The sequence below is a fragment of the Anabrus simplex genome, chromosome 1 (assembly GCF_040414725.1).
Source record: "Anabrus simplex isolate iqAnaSimp1 chromosome 1, ASM4041472v1, whole genome shotgun sequence".
Taxonomy (NCBI): Eukaryota; Metazoa; Arthropoda; class Insecta; order Orthoptera; family Tettigoniidae; genus Anabrus; species Anabrus simplex.
In genome coordinates, this window is record NC_090265.1 from 376,030,787 (window position 1) to 376,050,159 (window position 19,373).

The window sequence follows — 19,373 nt, forward strand, 5'->3', positions numbered from 1 at the left end:
GCGGATGATGATGATGAGTACAGTCAATATTATTTGGCATCCACGAACAATCATTTGTTATTTCTGGTATAATCACAATATATTTGTACTTCGGGGGTATGAAGGTAAAACAATTGGATTTTGGGGGCATGCCCACCAAAAAGTTTGAATACCACTGGTATAAAGATAGGAACATGAAAAGCAACACACAGTAAGACAAACACAGTGACAGGTCAGTGTAGGATGAGGGTGAAATAGAAAGAAACAGTAAACACAGAGCTTATTTCCTTACTCTCAAGGCCTTTTGTGTTTTCTTTCTATTTCTCCCTCATCCCACACTGACCTGTCATTGTGTTTGTCTTGTTTTGCATTCATTTTCAGGTTCCTATCATTATAAGGCTTCATCTGATACTTGTTTGTTCCTTTTCAATATCCCACTAGATTCCTTTTATCCTTTCATGTATGTTCTGTGTTCCTAATCTTTTACCACCTGTATTCATCTTTAACTTGTGTTTCTTCCTATTTCCTGTATTTATCCAGCTTTCTTCTTATCCTACACTTCCCTCATCAAGACTGAAGAAGATCTGTCAAGATGGCCCTGAGTGAGTGTTGATGCCTGCCTTCCTGATGAAGCTGGGAAGCAGAAATAAGCTTGTTGTGGGCTGAGAAGAAATGGATTTAGAAGACTAGGATTGATGAAGAGAGAGCCTGTCAATGTGAAGATGCACGTGTATAAAAATGTGAAAACCAGATATTGTATATTTATTCCAAATCTATGGTTACCGGATACTAGCTGGTGCTGAACTACCAAGGCTGATAAATATATCTGTAAACATTCAATTATAATGTAGGGAAATGACTTACTTCAATCCTAATAAATGCCTTTAAATTCCTCTAGATCACACACGAGAACCATTGTACCTGTGCCACTAATCTCCTGGCAATCAACATTGACAGATTATTGACACAGACCAAGCAATATTATTTACCATATTTTTCCTAATCCAAGACATTTTTTCTCAGAATCACGTGTGAAAAATCAAGGGTTGTCTTGCATTCGCAACCTAACAGTAAAATCACCACTGGCAGCTACCACGGTTGTTTTCCTTCACCACCCCGCATGTGCATACAACTCTACCTTCAATGCCCACGTCTTCATTACGCCTATAGGCTACATCGCTAGCCGCGGCAACTGATTGTACAGTACCTCTGTGTAACTGCACTTATTATCGGAAACAGTTAAGAGAGAATGACATTGTACTTGGTGATAGACAGACTTGCAGCGCGGTTGACCAGTCAAGTGACAATCCCCTGAATAGATTTTTAAAAAATTCCCTCTGTATTAGCCTTTACAAAAACATTTCTCAAATCCGCAGAATGGCATCAAAACATGCAAGCCTTCGAATTTTTAGAAAGGCCATGGCTACTCAGTGGTAGAGTTACAAGGCATCTATTGTACCTGACATTAATGAAATTAACAGTTTTACAGACAGCAGGAATATTTTCGTGATGGACTGTCGTATTGTAAAGACGTGTGGAACAGGTATTTTCAATGGGTTCTCATCGATATTATGATGCTGATTTTAAGTTAATGGTTATTAAACACACAGAAATTAAGAGTAATTGTGCAGCCGCAAGAAAATACAGCATAACTAAAGTCAATGTTCGCCATTAGCATGAAGACAAACATAGTCTAAAAATGTGTGCTGCACAAGAGCACTATTTAAGCCTGATTTTTTTTTTTTTAAAGAAAAAGTAGGGGTCATCTTGTATTCAGGGTAGTCTTGGATTCAGAGAAATATCATACATCATGTGATCAATTGTACGTTCTTACATCTTGTGACCAGGCATTTAGACAATAAATGATGTACAAGCTGGTGGAGTGATATCTTGATAATTGGATCACTTCTTCATACTGCCTTTCTAGAAAATGGATTGACAGTGCCTATTTTTTTCTGATTTTCTGGCACCAATGCTTCTTATTAACTGTCATGAAAGAGCCTGAGAATTGTTTTCTAGCATTTCCACAGATTTGATCATCTGTACGTTCAGAAGTTACAAAATATCAACAAGGTCCTCTCAAATCCAATATATATGTTATAGGTGAGGGGAAGAATATGAAGAAACATACAGGGAAACTTGCCAGAAAACCCAGACCCTTAAATCAAGATCTATGTACAAGGATCTGGGTTCCAGGGAAGTTCTCAACTCATGAGTCAAACATTACCCAATTGCAACAGTCAAGTTTTAGGGAGGAAGGAGGTCTGAGATTGCTCTTGGTAAACTGTCAGAGTGTAGTAAATAAACAATTAAAATTCGGTACATTGATGGAATCTTATGAGACAGATGTGGTGATAGGAGTGGAATCGTGGTTGAGAGAAGGGGTGGGTAATACAGAAGTATTTCCAGAAGGGTATACAGTCTATCGTAGAGACCGAGGAGATAAAAAGGGAGGAGGGGTATTAATTCTGGTGAAGGAAACTTATTGTTCGCATGAATGGTTTACTGATGAAAGGGATGAAATATTAGGGATAAAATTAGTTTGTGATAATATGAAGGAGGTGGGAATTATAGGAACATATAGGCCTGGAAGAGAGGAAAGAGACATGGAAATATTTGAGAAAATAATAGATTATACTCATAAAAACAATAATGATACGGTAATAATTGGGGGAGATCTAAACTTGCCTGAAGTTGAATGGAATGGAGCTGCAAGTGAAGCCCATGAACAGAAACTGGCAAATAAGTTAATTTGGGAGGGAGGATTTACACAAGTAGTACAAGAACCAACTCGTCTCAATAACTTGCTAGATGTATTCTTGGTTAAACCATGGGAAATTGTTGATAAAACTGAGGTAATTGAAGGAATAGGTGACCATAAGGCTGTAATAATGGATGTAGGACTTGTACCAAAAATGCTTAATAAGAGGGTCACAAAAGACAAGAAATTATACAGAAAAACTAAAGTTGATGAATTTGGGACTTACCTTAAATCACAATTCAGTTGTTGGATAAGTGAAGGGAATAATGTGGATACACTTTGGGCTAAATTTAAAGGAATCATTTGGGAAGGAGAGAAGAGATTTGTACCTGTTAAGAAGGGTAAAATGACCTCAGACCCTGTTTATTATACAAGGGAAATAAGAAAATTAAAAAGAAAATGTAGAATAGTAAACAGGAAAATCAAAGAAGGTAGGGAGAGTAGAGAAAGTAGAAAACAGCTAATGAGGGAACTGAATAGAGTGAAAAAGGAAGCAAAAGAGAATTATATGAATGGCATTCTTCAAGAGGGTAATGACCACAAAGGGAAATGGAAAAAGCTGTATTCATATATTAGGAATCAAAAAGGAAAAGGAATCCAAATTCCTACAATGGTGGGAGAAGGGGGTGAACACTATTTAACAGATACTGAGAAAGCAAACCTCTTTAGTAGGGAATTCCAAGATTCAGTAGAAGATTGTCAGGAGTTGGAAACCGAAACAGAAGATAGAGAGGGAGAGACACAGAGGGAAACAAGAAGCTTCTCATTCACAAATGAAGATATTTTCAGAGAAATCCAACTGCTTCAGCAAGGAAAAGCAGCAGGAAGTGATGAAATTACTGGGGAGGTATTAAAGACAATGGGGTGGTATATAGTGCCTTATTTAAAATTTCTCTTTGACTATGTCATAAATAATAGTGTGATACCAAAGGAATGGAAGGAATCTATAATAATACCAATTTATAAAGGAAAGGGTGATAAAAGGAAACCAGAGAACTACAGACCAATCAGCCTGACCAGTATAGTTTGTAAAATACTGGAGAGTTTAATAGCAAAGTACATCAGAGGGATATGTGATGATAAAAATTGGTTCATGAGGAGCCAGTATGGATTTAGAAAGAAATTTTCTTGCGAGGCACAACTGGTGGGATTTCAGCAGGACATATCAGATCAGTTAGATTCAGGAGGCCAGTTAGATTGCATAGCCATAGATCTTTCCAAAGCCTTTGATAGAGTGGAACATAGAATATTATTAAAGAAATTGGAGGGAATAGGATTGGATGTAAGGGTTATACGTTGGATAAGAAGATTTCTAAATTCAAGGGTTCAGAAAGTCAAAGTAGGAAATAATATATCACAGGAAGAGAAAGTCTGGAAGGGAATTGCACAGGGTAGTATAATCGGTCCGTTACTTTTCTTAATATACGCAAATGATTTAGGGAACAATATAACATCGAAAATAAGATTGTATGCAGATGACATAATTGTTTATAGGGAAATAAATAACATTGAGGATTGTTCAGAATTACAAAGGGACCTTGACAATATCCAAGAATGGGGTGAAGAAAATAATATGAAGATTAATGGAGGCAAATCAACTGTTACAACATTTACAAACGGGAGCTTTAAAACTGAATTTGAATATACTTTGGATGAGGTAGTTATCCCAAAAGATGGCAAGTGCAAATACTTAGGTGTGAGATTTGAAAGTAATTTGCACTGGAAGGGTCATGTTGATGACATTGTTGGGAAAGCATACAGATCGTTACATGTCATAATGAGACTACTTAAAGGATGCAACAAAGAATTAAAAGAAAAAAGTTACTTAAGTATGGTTCGTCCATTATTGGAATATGCAAACAGTGTTTGGGATCCTCACCAAGAATACCTAATAAAAGAAATAGATGGTGTGCAGAGGAAAGCAGCAAGGTTTGTAACAGGGGATTTCAGGAGAAAGAGTAGTGTATCAGAAATGTTAAAGGAACTAGGTTGGGAAACTTTAAGTAAGAGAAGGGAGAAAACTAGACTTATAGGATTATATAGAGCCTATACAGGAGAAGCAGCATGGGGAGATATCCGTGAGAGGCTTCGGTTGGAAAATAATTATATTGGTAGAACTGACCACAAGTACAAAATTAGAAGGAATTTTAGCAGAAGCGATTGGGGTAAATTTTCTTTCATTGGGAAGGGTGTGAAGGAGTGGAACAGTTTACCAGGGGTAGTGTTTGATCCTTTTCCAAAATCTGTACAGATATTCAAGAAGAGAATAAACAACAACAGAGATAATAAATTAAATGTTAGAGGGCATTCGACCAGTGCAGGATATTGTAAATAATAAATGTGTGTGATTAAATTAATTCCATCCCCTGGTCTAAGGGGTTTGGACAGCCCAAGTAGGGGACTGCCTGTAGGGGTGAAGTACAGTGGGGACTTCGAGGGCCCTGGGACCGCTACGGTAGCTGTGAAGGCCCTTCAGGAACTCTGAAAAGTGGTGGCAAAAGGGGCTCTGGTTAAGACGCAGCAGGTCGTTATGCTACTTAGGTTCCAAAATGGGTAAAATATAAATATGTAAATAAATTCAGTGTTAATTTTAATCTTATACCAGTTGTATAGTATTATTAGAAGTAATTTCACATACCGTACTGTATATGAGTTGACTATGTTTGTAAGATATTATAAGTAGAATTTTGTAAACAATATAAATTTATTAAGGATGATGTGTGTGTTTAATAGAAAAAATTATTAGCGTAAATTGTATAATATTGTATTCTAGGAAAATTTTCTTCGTCTCCTGTTAATTTAAAATTTAGTGCTTGACAATAATGTATTTTAGTGTACCATTTGCCACCGAGGTAGACACCTCATTTGCAAATAAAGAGATTTTGATTTGATTTGATTTGATTTGATTTGATTTGATTTGATTTGATTTGATTTGAAGAAGGTAAGTCAGCTTAAATTATGAGGCTTAACTGCATGTTACCATTGAATTAGTACTATTAGATTCAAAGTGTGATAACTTACCAGTGAGCGTTTGAACAGAGGTTTGTGGTCATCTATATCTAGCACCTGAATGCGTAGTTCTCGAGTAGCTTGTTGTGGGGGTTGGCCTTGGTCTTGCACTACGAGAATCAGTGTGTAGTTCTCACGTTGTTCTCGATCCAGTAACTGTCTTGTACTAATCAGTCCAGATTCATGATCTGAAAAGAAAATCATTAAGCTGTTTCTGTTTGAATGTTGATGTATATGAGATTTTTTTTTTCCCCATTAGTTTTATATTGCACTTACTCAGATAGGTCTTACAGCAACATGGGACAGAGCAGGGGATAGGACTAGGAAGGAAGTGACTGTGGCCTTAATTAAGGTACAGTCCAGCATTTGCCTGGTGTGAAAATGGGAAACCAAGGGAACCCATCTTCAGGGCAGTAGGATTCAAATCCACCATCTTCTGAATGTAAGCTCTGCACTACATGACCCAAAACCACACAGCCAACTTGCTTGGTGTGTATAATATTTTGTTTTACTTATGAAGTAACCCTACATTTGAACAAACACATCAGTAAAATACCTACACTCACCAGCATAAAAAGTGAAACACTACAAATAATTTTATGTTGGTTTGTTTCAAACCTTGCATACTTAAATTAAATATTATGACATTACAGTAATATGGCAATGTATCATACTAAGTTAATTAGCCCATTTGAGAAGTTTCAGCACAATAATTAATACAACATTATTGATCATAACAATCACAACACCAAACACCAATATTGCAATTTCTCACCTTTGTTCAAGAATAACCACAAACAGCTGTCTTGAGGTTTATTGCTGTGAATTCTTGTGCCACATATTTTTGTGGACATTATAGCTTGTGTACAATAATTAATCTCATTTCTAAGTCAGTTCCTAATGAATCTTTTCCCTGATAATGCAGCAATGGCTGTGGCATTAGTGAAGGATGGTGGTGGTGGCAATTACTGTTTAAGAGGAAGTACAACTGGTCAGGTGCTCACTGCTCACTGCACCAGTACAACACTAGACGGAGAGCTAAGGCACGGACCGTGAAACCGTTCCTCGAAAATATGTTAGATAATTAACTCAGGGAGATCAAAAGAACTGGTTGCAAGCCACCATCTAAATTTGCCAGCAGTCAAATACAGCACAGTCACAAGATTTCCCAACAAGACAATGCTCACTTACAAATACAACAATAAGTGTAGTGTTATAAAAAAGGACACCAAATATTCATGCATTTACATCTAATGAATTGCAGCTAGATTTGGCACGAAGATTTTACAAGAAGTTTTTACATAACATTTATGAACAGTGACATTGGCAAACTTTATAGCTTTAAGTTAGTTTTATTAACAAGTTGTTTCAGTAAGAATTAGTTAATGTACCATATTCCCTTTTCATCCATGACACATTACTTTTTAGTATAATTAAGTTTAAAAAAATATTTTTAATGTGTGTTTTAAACATTAAGACAGTAAGAATGTGCCTATGTTAATTATGCAATACGCCTAAACATATGTAGCTGAAGATGTCTACAAAGTAGATGAAATACGTTCTGCAGTTTTTAACCCTCCGGTGGGCACGTGGCCGCACCTAGTGCAGCAAATTCGTTTGTTTTCACTTTGCTCGTGAACGTAGTCATTTCCTGCCTTGGGAGCCATGTTCATTATATGACCACTAGGTCTCAACTCAATTGATTGCTTATCTGCCTCTTATCAGTCATCTATGGGCTGTGGAAGATGACAGGTGACGTGATGCCGCACTGAGTGAAGCGCGTGCCCACTCCCGTAACAATTTCTTTCACACTTGGTGTAGGACCTATTTTGCTTTGTGTGTGCTTGTTTTATAGTTCAGACAGCTCATCCTTTGTGTTGTAAGTATTATTTGTGTAACTCCTGTTGCTGCGAATGTTCCAGTATTATTTTTCACATTGGCAAATATGTTTCAGATTGATTTCATTACCGTAAATGTGGATTCCTTTAGATTTGTTCGCGAATTGTTTCCTGATCAAAACAAACGTTCAAAAGATTACTTATTTATTTTTTTTGAAAGGGCTGAAAGATTGGCAACCGTGGAGGACATTTGTCAAGTCCTTCTACAGCTTTCTGATGATGATCCAGATCTTCAACCTGAATTCCGCGAGGACGAGGACGGAGATGAGGACATGGACACATTTGTGGTGGAGGAAGAAGAGGATAGTGATATGGATCAGTCAGTGGATCAGAGGCAGGTGAACCTGACAATGACGGAGATGATTTTAGATTGTATTTGGTAAAGATTTAGACACAATCTGGTGTAGGCAACCAGTTATTGAACCAGTCTAAACTGGGTCTAGAAATATAATGAAAACTTTTCACGGTCCAAAATGAGTTGCAAGGGATACTAGAACTGAACTTGATGTGTTTCTAAAATTCTTTGATTTTGATATCATTGAAAATCTCATTTCATGAACTAATATTTGTATTGACAAATTGTGCTCCACCACCAAATTTGTGAAATAATGGTCCTTTTTTGGGGTTTTATTCCTAACCGGAGTGAAAAAGAAAGGAAGACACACTAATGCTGAAGAACTAAGGAAGGTAGACAGCACTGGTATGTCTATCCTAAGACTGTAATTATTATTAACAAATACATCACAATTGGGAAATATCCTGGAGGCAATGATCACTTACAGTAGTGTGATAATAAAGTAAAGTTATATCATCATAATTACCCAAAAACAACAACAACAAAAACAAAAACAACAACCATAACAAGAGTACAACAAGCAATTCCATGGATAGAAAATATTACAAGAAATACTACTAGTTTAACATTCTAAATCCAGCATCATCATATACAAATTCACATACAACTTAAGTATTTCCAATGCTTAACACGGCTTATAATACTATAGGTTGAGCTTACTACTGGCTTAACATTACAACATCATCATATACAAATTCATACATACCTTAAGTATTTCAAAATTTTACACTATGACTTATAGTAAGTCCAAAAAAAAAAAGTAATGGAGTACAGTCGAACAAAGGCAGGTGATGCAGGAAATATTAGATTAGGAAATGAAGTCTTAAAGGAAGTAGATTAATATTGTTACTTGGGTAGTAAAATAACTAACGATGGCAGAAGTAAGGAGAACATAAAATGCAGACTAGCACAAGCAAGGAAGAGCTTTTTTAAGAAAAGAAATTTGCTCACTTCAAACATTGATATAGGAATTAGAAAGATGTTTTTGAAGACTTTTATGTGGAGCGTGGCATTGTATGGAAGTGAAACATGGATGATAACTAGCTCAGAAAGAAAGAGAATAGAAGCTTTCGAAATGTGGTATTACAGAAGAATGCTGAAGGTGAGATGGATAGATCGAATCACAAATAAAGAGATACTGAATCGAATTGGCGAGAGTAGATCATTTTGGCTAAATTTTACAAGAAGAAGAGATAGAATGATAGGACACATCCTAAGACACCCAGGACTTGTTCAGTTGGTTTTTGAAGGAAGTGTAGGTGGTAAGAATGGCAGGGGTAGACCAAGGTATGAATATGACAAGTAGATTAGAGCAGATGTAGGATGCAGTAGTTACGTAGAAATGAAAAGGTTTGCTCAGGATAGGGTGGCATGGAAGGCTGCATCAAACCAGTCTATGGACTGATGACTTAAACAACAACATGACTTGCAGTAGATTGAGCGGCCCAATTTCTAAGTATTATCTCAGCATTGTAGATGCACCACGTTCATATAAAAATTCACACATACTTTAAATAATCCAGATGCCGAATAATGCAATTTACAATGGATTAAAATATGACACCAGTTCAAGAAGGCTAAGATAATTTCTATTCTGAAACCTGGCAAACTCAGCAACAAGGTAGAAAGCTATCGACCCATCGCCCTTCTTAGCTGCTGCTACAAAATTTTTGAAAGGTTGATATATAACAGAATAAGTAGCGCAATCCTTGAGCATATTCCAGTTGAACAGGCAGGCTTCAGACCAGGACGTAGCTGCTGTGACCAAGTATTGTCTCTTACATCCTTCATTGAGGCAGGATATCAAATAAAGCTGAAAACATCTGTAGCATTTGTTGATCTTACTGCTGCCTTTGACACTGTACGGAGGGAAGGTCTTATCTACAAATTTCTTCATATCATACCATGCAGAACGATGGCTCAACTGATTAACAACATGTTAAGTGATCGTAAGTTCCAAGTAATCACTGGAGGCAAGATAAGCAAGGAGAGGAAGCTAAACAACAGATTGCCCCAAGGATCAGTTCTCTCATCATTATTGTTCAACTTATATCTCTCTGACCTTCCTGACACTTCATCCAGAAAATTCTGCTATGCCGACGACTTGGCTCTAGCTGTACAAGATCAGGTAATGGAGACGACTGAAGAGATTCTGACCAAAGACCTGTCTTTACTGGAAAATTACTTCAAAATCTGGAGACTTCAACCCAGTGTGAGTAAAACAGAAGTATCTTGCTTCCATTTAAATAATCGTTTGGCGAACGTGAAACTGAATGTTAGTTTCAGAGGGAGAATTCTTCGTCATAACTGGAACCCAAAATACCTTGGTGTCATCTTGGACCGTACACTATCCTTCAAACAACACCTCCTGAACTTAGCACAAAAGTTGAAGTCTCGAAATAACATCCTTCATAAACTGTGTGGAACTACCTGGAGATCTTCAGCAACCACTTTGCGATCTTCAGCCCTGGGTTTGGTGTATTCAAGTGCTGAATATTGTGCACCTGTTTGGATGAACAGTCATCATACAAGGCTTGTTAACACCCAGCTTAATACCACAATGCGCATCATATCTGGCGCAATCACATCTACTCCAGTTCATTGGCTTCCACTGCTAACTGGTATAATGCCACCTGATCTACGCCGATCTAATGCCCTTATGAAGGAATTCCACAAGATCTCAAGAAATCCTAGTCTACCCGTGAATAGTGACCTTCCACTTCTAAATCTTAATAGACTAAAATCACGCCATCCAACTCTGCGTGATGCTGCTAACATGGATGCTAAGGATTTTAAATCTCTTGATGAGTGGAAAAGTAGATGGGAAGCAGCAATGGATGTACGCCTTCATACCATCTTCTCAGGTCCCGAACTTCCAAGTGGATCTCACCTACCACGCAAGACCTGAACTGCCCTGAATAGAATCAGAACAGGACGTAGCCGGTGCAGAGCCGCTCTCCATAAGTGGAAAAAGCTACCTAATCCAGACTGTGACTGCGGAGCTCCACACCAGACTGTTCATCATATCGTCAGGGAATGTAAAATTCGAGCGTATCACGGTGATGAAGATGACTTCCTGCTGGTATCTCCAGAAGCTGTACGTTGGATTGAAAAACTTGATATTCAATTGTGAAGCACAAATTAATTTGTTTCTCAGCTGTAAATATGTATATATATTACTGATATTGTCTGTATAAGCCATACGCTAAATAATAATAATCACATAAAAATTTACATACAATTTACAGAATGCTGGAGTCTATTCTTGAAGCATCTTACAATTTTTGGAAAAGCCTTTAAGACAGCTGCAGGTAATGCATTCCAGTCATCAATTCCCTGATTTACGAATGAATATTTACCATTAGTCTCCAGCCATTTCGTTTCTTCATTCCAGCACTACAACTTGATAATGTGCACACTCGTCAAGAACGACAACAATGTGATAAGTTAGCAGCTATTAGGGAATAGCATACAAGCTTCCTCGAAAATTGTCAATTAAATTATTTGCATAATGAGTTTGTCACAGTAGACGAAATGCTCGTAGGATTTCGAGGGTGCTGGGATTTCATGCAGTTATCTAATTTTGAGATTTTGAGCTGTATTGCAGAATTCAGAAACCAGGTACTTTTGTGACATCCAATAAACAATTTGATATAGTAAAAAGATTGACTGTATCGATACAAAATTCAAACCAAATCATTACCACCAACTATTACTCCAGTTCATTTTATGAAAATGGTCTCAGATTTTCATATTTTTCACAAAAATGTGCATTCAAGTGATATTTTGTAAGAGCTGCGTGCCCGTCCATGTCATTTCTTAAGGCTAACTGGAGGGTTAATTTACCTTAGGCAAATAAACAGTATCAATCAGGTGGAATCATTGTGTTTTTTACTCCTTTTAACATACTACTCAGTCGAGCAACTCGTCTCTTCACTTCCATGTCTTCCCAGCCCAAAGTTTGCAACATTTTTGCAGCACTACACTTTTGTTGGAAATCACCCAGAACAAATCATGCTGCTTTCCTTTCCATCTTTTCCAGTTCTCAAATCAAGTAATCTTGGTGAGGGTTCCATACCTAGAACCATTACATTCTTCAATTGGGGTCTTACCAGTGGGATTTTACCCTTTAACATCCTTACAACCCTTAAATTAAGAGATCTGTAACTCTTATTTACAACCTCATTTTGTATGTTATTACCCTGGTGAAGATACCTATTTCCTTACATCAATATCTAGGTACTTACAGTAGTCCCCATGAGGTGGATTCACTCCATCAATGCAGTAATTAAAAGTGAGAGGAATATTCCTCTTGGTGAAACTTACAACTTGACTTTTCACTCTGTCTATCATTATAACATTGTTTGCTGACTATCTCGCAATATTGTTGAGATCTTTTTTGCAGCTGCTTACAGTCCTGTAACTTATTTATTACTCTGTACAGTATAGGCCTAACATCACCTCCTTATGTGTGATTCCAGTTCTTTACTCATATCATTTATATACATAAGAAAACATAACGGTTCAAAAATACTGCCTTGTGGGATTCCTTCTCAATTGTTACAGGATCAGTTAATGTTTCACCTACTCTAATTCTCTGACCTCTGTTTTCTAGAAACTTTGCCACTCGTTCAGTCACTCTTTTGTCTAAGCCCTCATTTTTGTCAGTTGTCTCCAGTAATCTACCCTATCAAAATCCTTGGAATGGTCAATAGCGATACAGACCATTTGACCTCCTGAACCTAAAATATCTGAGCCTCTCTGAAATAACATTTCCTACACCTAAACTGCCTAGTATCAAACCAGTTAGCAGTTTTGAAATAATACAAAATATAATCAAAAAGACACTTCCCCAATGTCCACATGGAGCATGGATAAAAAATATAGAACCTGTCAGTAATTTACAATAAGTATTTGGTAATGGATATTACTCAATTTTTAACAGTTGCAAAGAACCAGCTTTATGAATAGATTTCCTATTTTTAAATAACCCTTAAATAAAGCTGTTATTATACTGACCTATTTTGAAAGCTACAGTGTTCACTCCATTATCTAGAAATTTGTATGTAACTTTTCCATTGGGTGTATTAGGATCATCTGGATCTGAAGCCACTACTTGGAACACGGGAGAACCAAGAGAAGAGTTCTGTTAATGAGAGAAAATATGAACGTTAGAATCTACTTACTCTATATAACATTTGAATAGACACTTAATCAATATAATGTTTGGCTATTATAATATGTAGAGATCAAATACAGGCAAATATAATATCAGAATTTAAAGGCATTTATCAGTTTTAGTAAAAGTGAGATTTAATCACCAAAATAACTATTTTACATGTGAATTCAAAATTTTATGGTTTGTGGTGTGAGTTTCTGTAGTCATACACTAGTTTGTAAATGACGGGCATTTGCTCTGTGTGGCATAGTAAGCAGTGATGAGAGTACAAGGAGCTGAAGTCATGTAAGGATGATATGAAGTTGTTATTGTTAAACTGTAGAATTACTGTTAAGACAGGAATAGAATTAAGTGATTTAAAAAGTCTGGGTTTAATTCCAAACCCCCCTGCAGTATTCATATGGTGCTATTCGAGAGGAGTAGGCTACATGCTGGCACCAGGTTTCATCCTCTCCCTTCCTACTATTTCATATATCACATTATTCATTTCATCTCATTAACGCCTCTGACTTGGTTGACATCAGAAAGGGCATCCAGTCATAAAATCTCGCTAGAGAGGTTGATCTCACTTTATACCCAAGCCTGTAGAGAAATGGGATAAGGGTTGGACATACATACATACATAAATATTTTTTTAAATAATAAAAATGCTATCTTTTCGGAGCATCGACCTATGTAGATTTTTTGCCCCTACTGGCGCCATATGTGAGGAAACTGCATATATTATGTAATGGCGGAAGTGTAATGTGTTGAATGTGAGGAAAGGAATGTTAAGGACAACACAAACACCCAGTCCCCAGGCCAGGGAAATTAATCATTACAATTAAAAACCCCTGACCCGGCCGGGAATCGAACCCGGGGCCACTGGGTGACAGGCGGACGTGTTGCCCCCTACACCACAGGGCCGGACTACATCCATACACCAGATATATATTTACCAGGTATTGTAATAGGAGTAATTGTAATGGCTGAGAAGTAATGATATGGATGCAGAAATTGTCTCATGGAACTGGAGTGTTTATCATAAAGACAGGATAGAAAGGAAGGAGGGAGACAATTCATACTGTTGAAAGAAGAATTTATAAACTACTAAAAAGTTAGAGATTACAAACATGGAATCCTTACTGTAAGGCTCATCTCCAAAGATGATGTTCTTGGGATGCCTGGAAAGGGTGATGCTGACACTGATACAAAATTATTTGATAAGATAATCAGAGGGGTGATGATTTTTAGCATTTTGAAATAAGAAATTTAGCATTTTAATTTGAATGTTTAGCATTTTGTAGCATTTATACATTTCCAATTTAGCTGTTTATAACATTTTGGTGAAAAAGAATCATATGGGATGATACTTATAATCAAGTAACATCTTTTGAAATGACATTAATGTGAAAATGAGTAAATGTTTAACCTGATGAGCATTGGTACTACTTTGACAATAAGATCAAATGAATCAGTAACACAGTTAAATGAAATCATAGAACATACCTCAATATTTTGTTCTGTCATTCGTATTCTCCTGTTACATACAATGAAATATCTTTCAGCATTTATGCTGTTGGTAGAAGCTTAAATACACTGCAGAACTTCTTGGACAAATTCTGGGTATTTGACCTTAATGCCAACAGCATTTGCAGGCAGTCTGTATCTTTATTTTCTGGCGTAATTGGTACCAGTTGGGAGTGTTCATATCCCTCAACAAAACTTTCTATATTAACATCTCCCCCCTTAAAATGGGATCTTTCTGTTACGTTCACTTAAATATTTCAAATCTTCTGACAATACTCAGCCAGTAGTGACAGGATTAAAAAGCTCACCAATCTCTTAGAGGAAACAATTTGTTGCATTTTCTACCATGTGACAGCTCAACTTTTTGTTGCACTTAAGTATACACTCCATAAACATGTTTTTCATTTTGCTTTTTGCACTTCCTTTTGAAAAAGAGTCCATAACATATCAGTGAGTAAGCATCCTCCAGCGCACTTTGTAACACACTGCAAAAAGATAACGACTCATCCAACAACTTATGTGCAAAATGGTAGAAAGAGCCCTCCAACTAGGTAATTAATTTACTAGTTGTGACTGAGACCTGAGTCACAAAATTTACCCTGACACTCTACTTCAAAATAATGACATTCATCATTAAAAATATTTAAAAGGGATGAAGAACTGCTGTTTAACAAATTTTCATCCAGAGATTGAAAAGCAATACAGTTGAACCTGACTTATACGTATATCAAGGGGAAGAGAAAAAACTATAACTCAGAATTACTTAGAAATTGGACTTATGCAATACATCACATATTTACTGAAAAATCAATGGAATAGACCTACATGTGTAATACTTGCAAATAATAAATGCATTAAGAAAGAAAATATTATTTTGAACTTGGCCCAGCCTTAAAGAAATCAGGTAGTTTGGCTTGTTTCACTTTCCGTGCATTAAGAGTATAAACCTCCTTTGGCAAGCTTAGTAATGAATTTAAAGCATTTTCACTACAACTTTTCACACTGATGTAACACCTACACACTTTGATTGCACTTAACACTTCACTCAGTTCAGGTGCCAAGATTTAAGTCGTTATCTCCATCTCCAATGTCACTATCGCTTGTAGCTCGTCCATCATCGCCGCGTTGTTGGCATACTTCAGCAATAATCTCTTTTAGTTCTCCACATACAGCCAAATTGCCATCGAAATGCACAAAAGTATAGAATTCTACACCCTCCGGTAGCGTTAGCTTATTGCCAGACAAAACTTCGTCTCCATAATCATCATTAGAGGCAGCCTCTTCTAATAAGACACCAGCTTTGCGGGTACAGTTGCTGATTGTGCAGGATGACACCTGCTTCCAGGCAGCCGAAATAAAGTCCATGGCTTGTAGCAAATTAATGGAGAGAGAGGTTCATTTCCTGCATCACTCAGTGTTATTAAATGTTGAACCAGAATTTTTCTATAATGCACTTTGAAATTTGCAATGATGCCCAAATCAAGTAGTTGTAGAAAACTGGTACAGTTAGGAGGGAAAAATTCCACTCGGACATTCTCCAGAATGATTTGAGATGGATGTGCTGCACATCGATCCATAAGAAGAAGGATCTTCTTCTGTTTCTTTTTAATTTTAATGTCCAGTTTTTTCAACCACTGTTCCATTGGAATCATATTTCTTAGGTTTTGTTTTCGCACCCTTAAAACACCTTGGATTCTTCGATTTTCCTATCACAAGTGGAGAAGTTTGTCCGATCCATCTGCATTGGTGGCGAGAAGTAGTGTTACACGAATTTTACTTTTCTTCCCTCCATGGCATGAGTCACCTTTTTCAGCTAATGTTTTATTAGGAAGGAGATTGTAGAATAGGCCGGTCTCATCACAGTTGTAGATGTTTGGAGACTGATAATCGCTTAAGATACCCGGCAGAACCTCTTCTTTCCAGTGTTGCACCGTGACGTCGTCCGCAGATTTTGAGTCACCGCAAATTGTTCTCCCTGTGTTTCCATGACGATCTTTTAATCCTTGTAGCCATCCTGGTGAAGCCATGAAAGCAGCAGTGATACTCATCATTTTAGCTAAATCTATCGCCTTTGCCTTCAGCATGTCTCCACAAATTGGTAGAGCTGCAGCCCGCTTTTGCTGGAACCATATGAAAAGTGCTTTCTCCAAATCTACGTACCATCCTTCTTGCTGACGGCTGCGCTTTGCTGATTTTGAAACCCAGTTTTAAGAACTCATCCAAAATAGCGTTTCTTTTACTGATGACTGTACATAGTGTGGTATAAGCAATCCCTAAATCTGAAGCGATTTCAGTTTCTGTTTTGTGTGGATTAGCGTCCACTTCTCGTATAAGCTTTCCTTTTTCTGTTCTCCATGGCTAATCAAAAGCAAGTGAATGACAAAATTACTGCTCAACAGTAAACACCAGATACCGGCATCGTGGACCTTTTACTTCTCCGTTGTTCCCATGAAAGAAATTCTCATATTCGAACAAATTTACTGTATTTTCTTTTGTTTCCGCACCGAAACCGAGCACTTTGCTTATAATGTATCTTAATCTTTGGCGGCGTGTCAAAAACGACGAAGGTAGAGGAGGAGCGAAGGGGACTCGCCTTTGTTAAGGCGCCAGTAAGTAAGGGTCAACAATGTCACTCGGCGAAACTCTGTGTTCTGTTTCAGTACCGAAACCCGATCGCTCTACTTCCGCCTTCGCCGACAAAGAGGAAACTTCGTATATACAGTAGTTTTTTTTAGAAAGCACATTCCTTTACAATCACGCAAAAGTCAGTTATATTTCACTGACACTTAATATGTATAACAACGAATTACGTATAAACGGATTACGTATAAATAAGGTTTAATTAAGATGCTTTTAAATTATATTTTGCCGGGACCTAAAGGAAATTACATACAAATATGAATTACATAGAACAGAGTTACGTATAAAGCAGGTTCAACTGTATTTGAAAACATCTAAACTTGTTAGCATATTCCACAGAATGAAACCATGAATTCCAGCATGTGAGCATGGGGAAAGGAAATATTTCTGCTGGAAGATTTTGATAACTTCCCTTGAGAATATTAATGTAAGCACATTTTACTTTTCTTGAATGTGAAAAAGCCATTTTCAATTTGGATACAAACTCATTTAGCTGTGACATTTCTTTTAAAATTATATCTCCAACTAAGTTTACCTTGTGCACAAAACGCTAAAAGTGCATAAGATGGTTACCAACTAAAGTATGTCCCCATGTACTGAGCTGAATCTGTTACCAAACTACAAGTAAATTTTCATATAAGATATATTCTTTCAAAGTGTCAGTGATTGCCCTGTTACAAGCTTTGTCAAGAAATCTACAACTACCTAGAAATACTTCCTGGTTTGCTTTGTCACACACTGATCGGGTTAAAAATGTGAAAACACATCTTCCCTGCCTGTTTGAAGTCTTGTCAGCAACTATGACAATTGACTTTTCTTATAGGAGCTCCTTAATCTCAGCTTTCATTGTGAGGTACGTATTCATGTTACAATGTAGTTGCCTTTGGCAGATGTCCCGATCCTGGCATGTACCTGAATGCAGAATTGAAATAAATTAACTAAAACAACTTACGCACTAGATCTTGTATTGTCCTACAATAATTAATATTGGCCACTTTATGTTAACTCTATAGTTTAATTTAATTTTCAGTTTTCAAAACATTTTAGACATCTTCCGTAAAGTGCAAACACCAATACAATCGTAAAATAAGGTACATTCTTTGACAAGTACTCCCAAAAAGCTGGATGGTCCACTTTGTGTAGAGGGATGTTCGTCTCCAAAAAACCTTTACTGTGTCTTAAAAAAAACACTTTTCACGTTTTCTTGCATCATTTGTATGATGGCTTGCCACGCTTTATTCCATGTTGCTTCTCTACTGATTTATTGTTAAAACATTCTTTTGCACTGACATGTCCTCAGCTTTTGATGTGCTTGTTTAAGACATCATCCTTTTGCCATTCCAGGTGCTGATTACACAATTTACAATTTGTCAGCGTAATTAACCAATGTTGGTTAAAATTCCAGACCATGCCGGAAATCGAACTCAGGACCCTTATGACGAGAGGACAGCACGCTAACCCTTTAGCCATAGAGCCGGACTTCTGCCTGCTGTTTTATAGATATTTTCAGCCTCACCATCTTAGAGCTTGTTGACTTGACCTACCCCAAAGGAATAAAAGTGACGATTGAGGAACAACTTGCCGACATGAATAGCTATGACATGAACAGCAGTGTGATCATGCTACATTTCGTACAGTGTAGAAAAGGAAAGGGTGATAAACATAAAGTGGATAATTACAGGCCAGTCATCTTGACATGTGTTGCATGTAAGCTCTGGGAGAGCATTCTTTCTGACTACATTAGACACGTTTGCAAAATTACTAACTCATTTGATAGAAGGCAGTTTGGGTTTCAGAAAGGCTATTCCATAAAGGCTCAACTTGTAGAATTCTAGCAATGTATAAGAGTTATTTTAGATTCAGAGGTCAAACGGACTGTATCACTATTGACCTATCCGAGGATTTTGAAAGGGTAGTTCATGGGAGACTGTTCACAAAAATTAAGGCTATTGGACTAGACTAGTGTAATGAAAATGTTACAAACTTTGGGGTGGGAAAACTTGGGAATAGGAGATTAGCTGCTTAACTAATGACTAAGCTGTC

At 37.1% G+C, this 19,373-nt stretch overlaps 2 protein-coding genes across 2 annotated transcripts in view; one reads left to right on the top strand and one right to left on the bottom strand.

The window, feature by feature from the left end:
- Cad74A (cadherin-74A) overlaps positions 1-19,373 on the bottom strand; it is a 355,590-nt gene that overhangs the window by 126,838 nt on the left and 209,379 nt on the right. Inside the window, exons 18-19 of the mRNA XM_068224966.1 lie at positions 13,022-13,148; positions 5,762-5,937 (exon numbers count right to left, since the gene is read on the bottom strand). Coding sequence (XP_068081067.1) covers positions 5,762-5,937; positions 13,022-13,148 — 303 coding nt within the window. The remainder of the gene's footprint in view (positions 1-5,761; positions 5,938-13,021; positions 13,149-19,373) is intronic.
- LOC136856809 (heat shock protein 68) overlaps positions 1-19,373 on the top strand; it is a 143,879-nt gene that overhangs the window by 93,427 nt on the left and 31,079 nt on the right. The window lies entirely within an intron of this gene.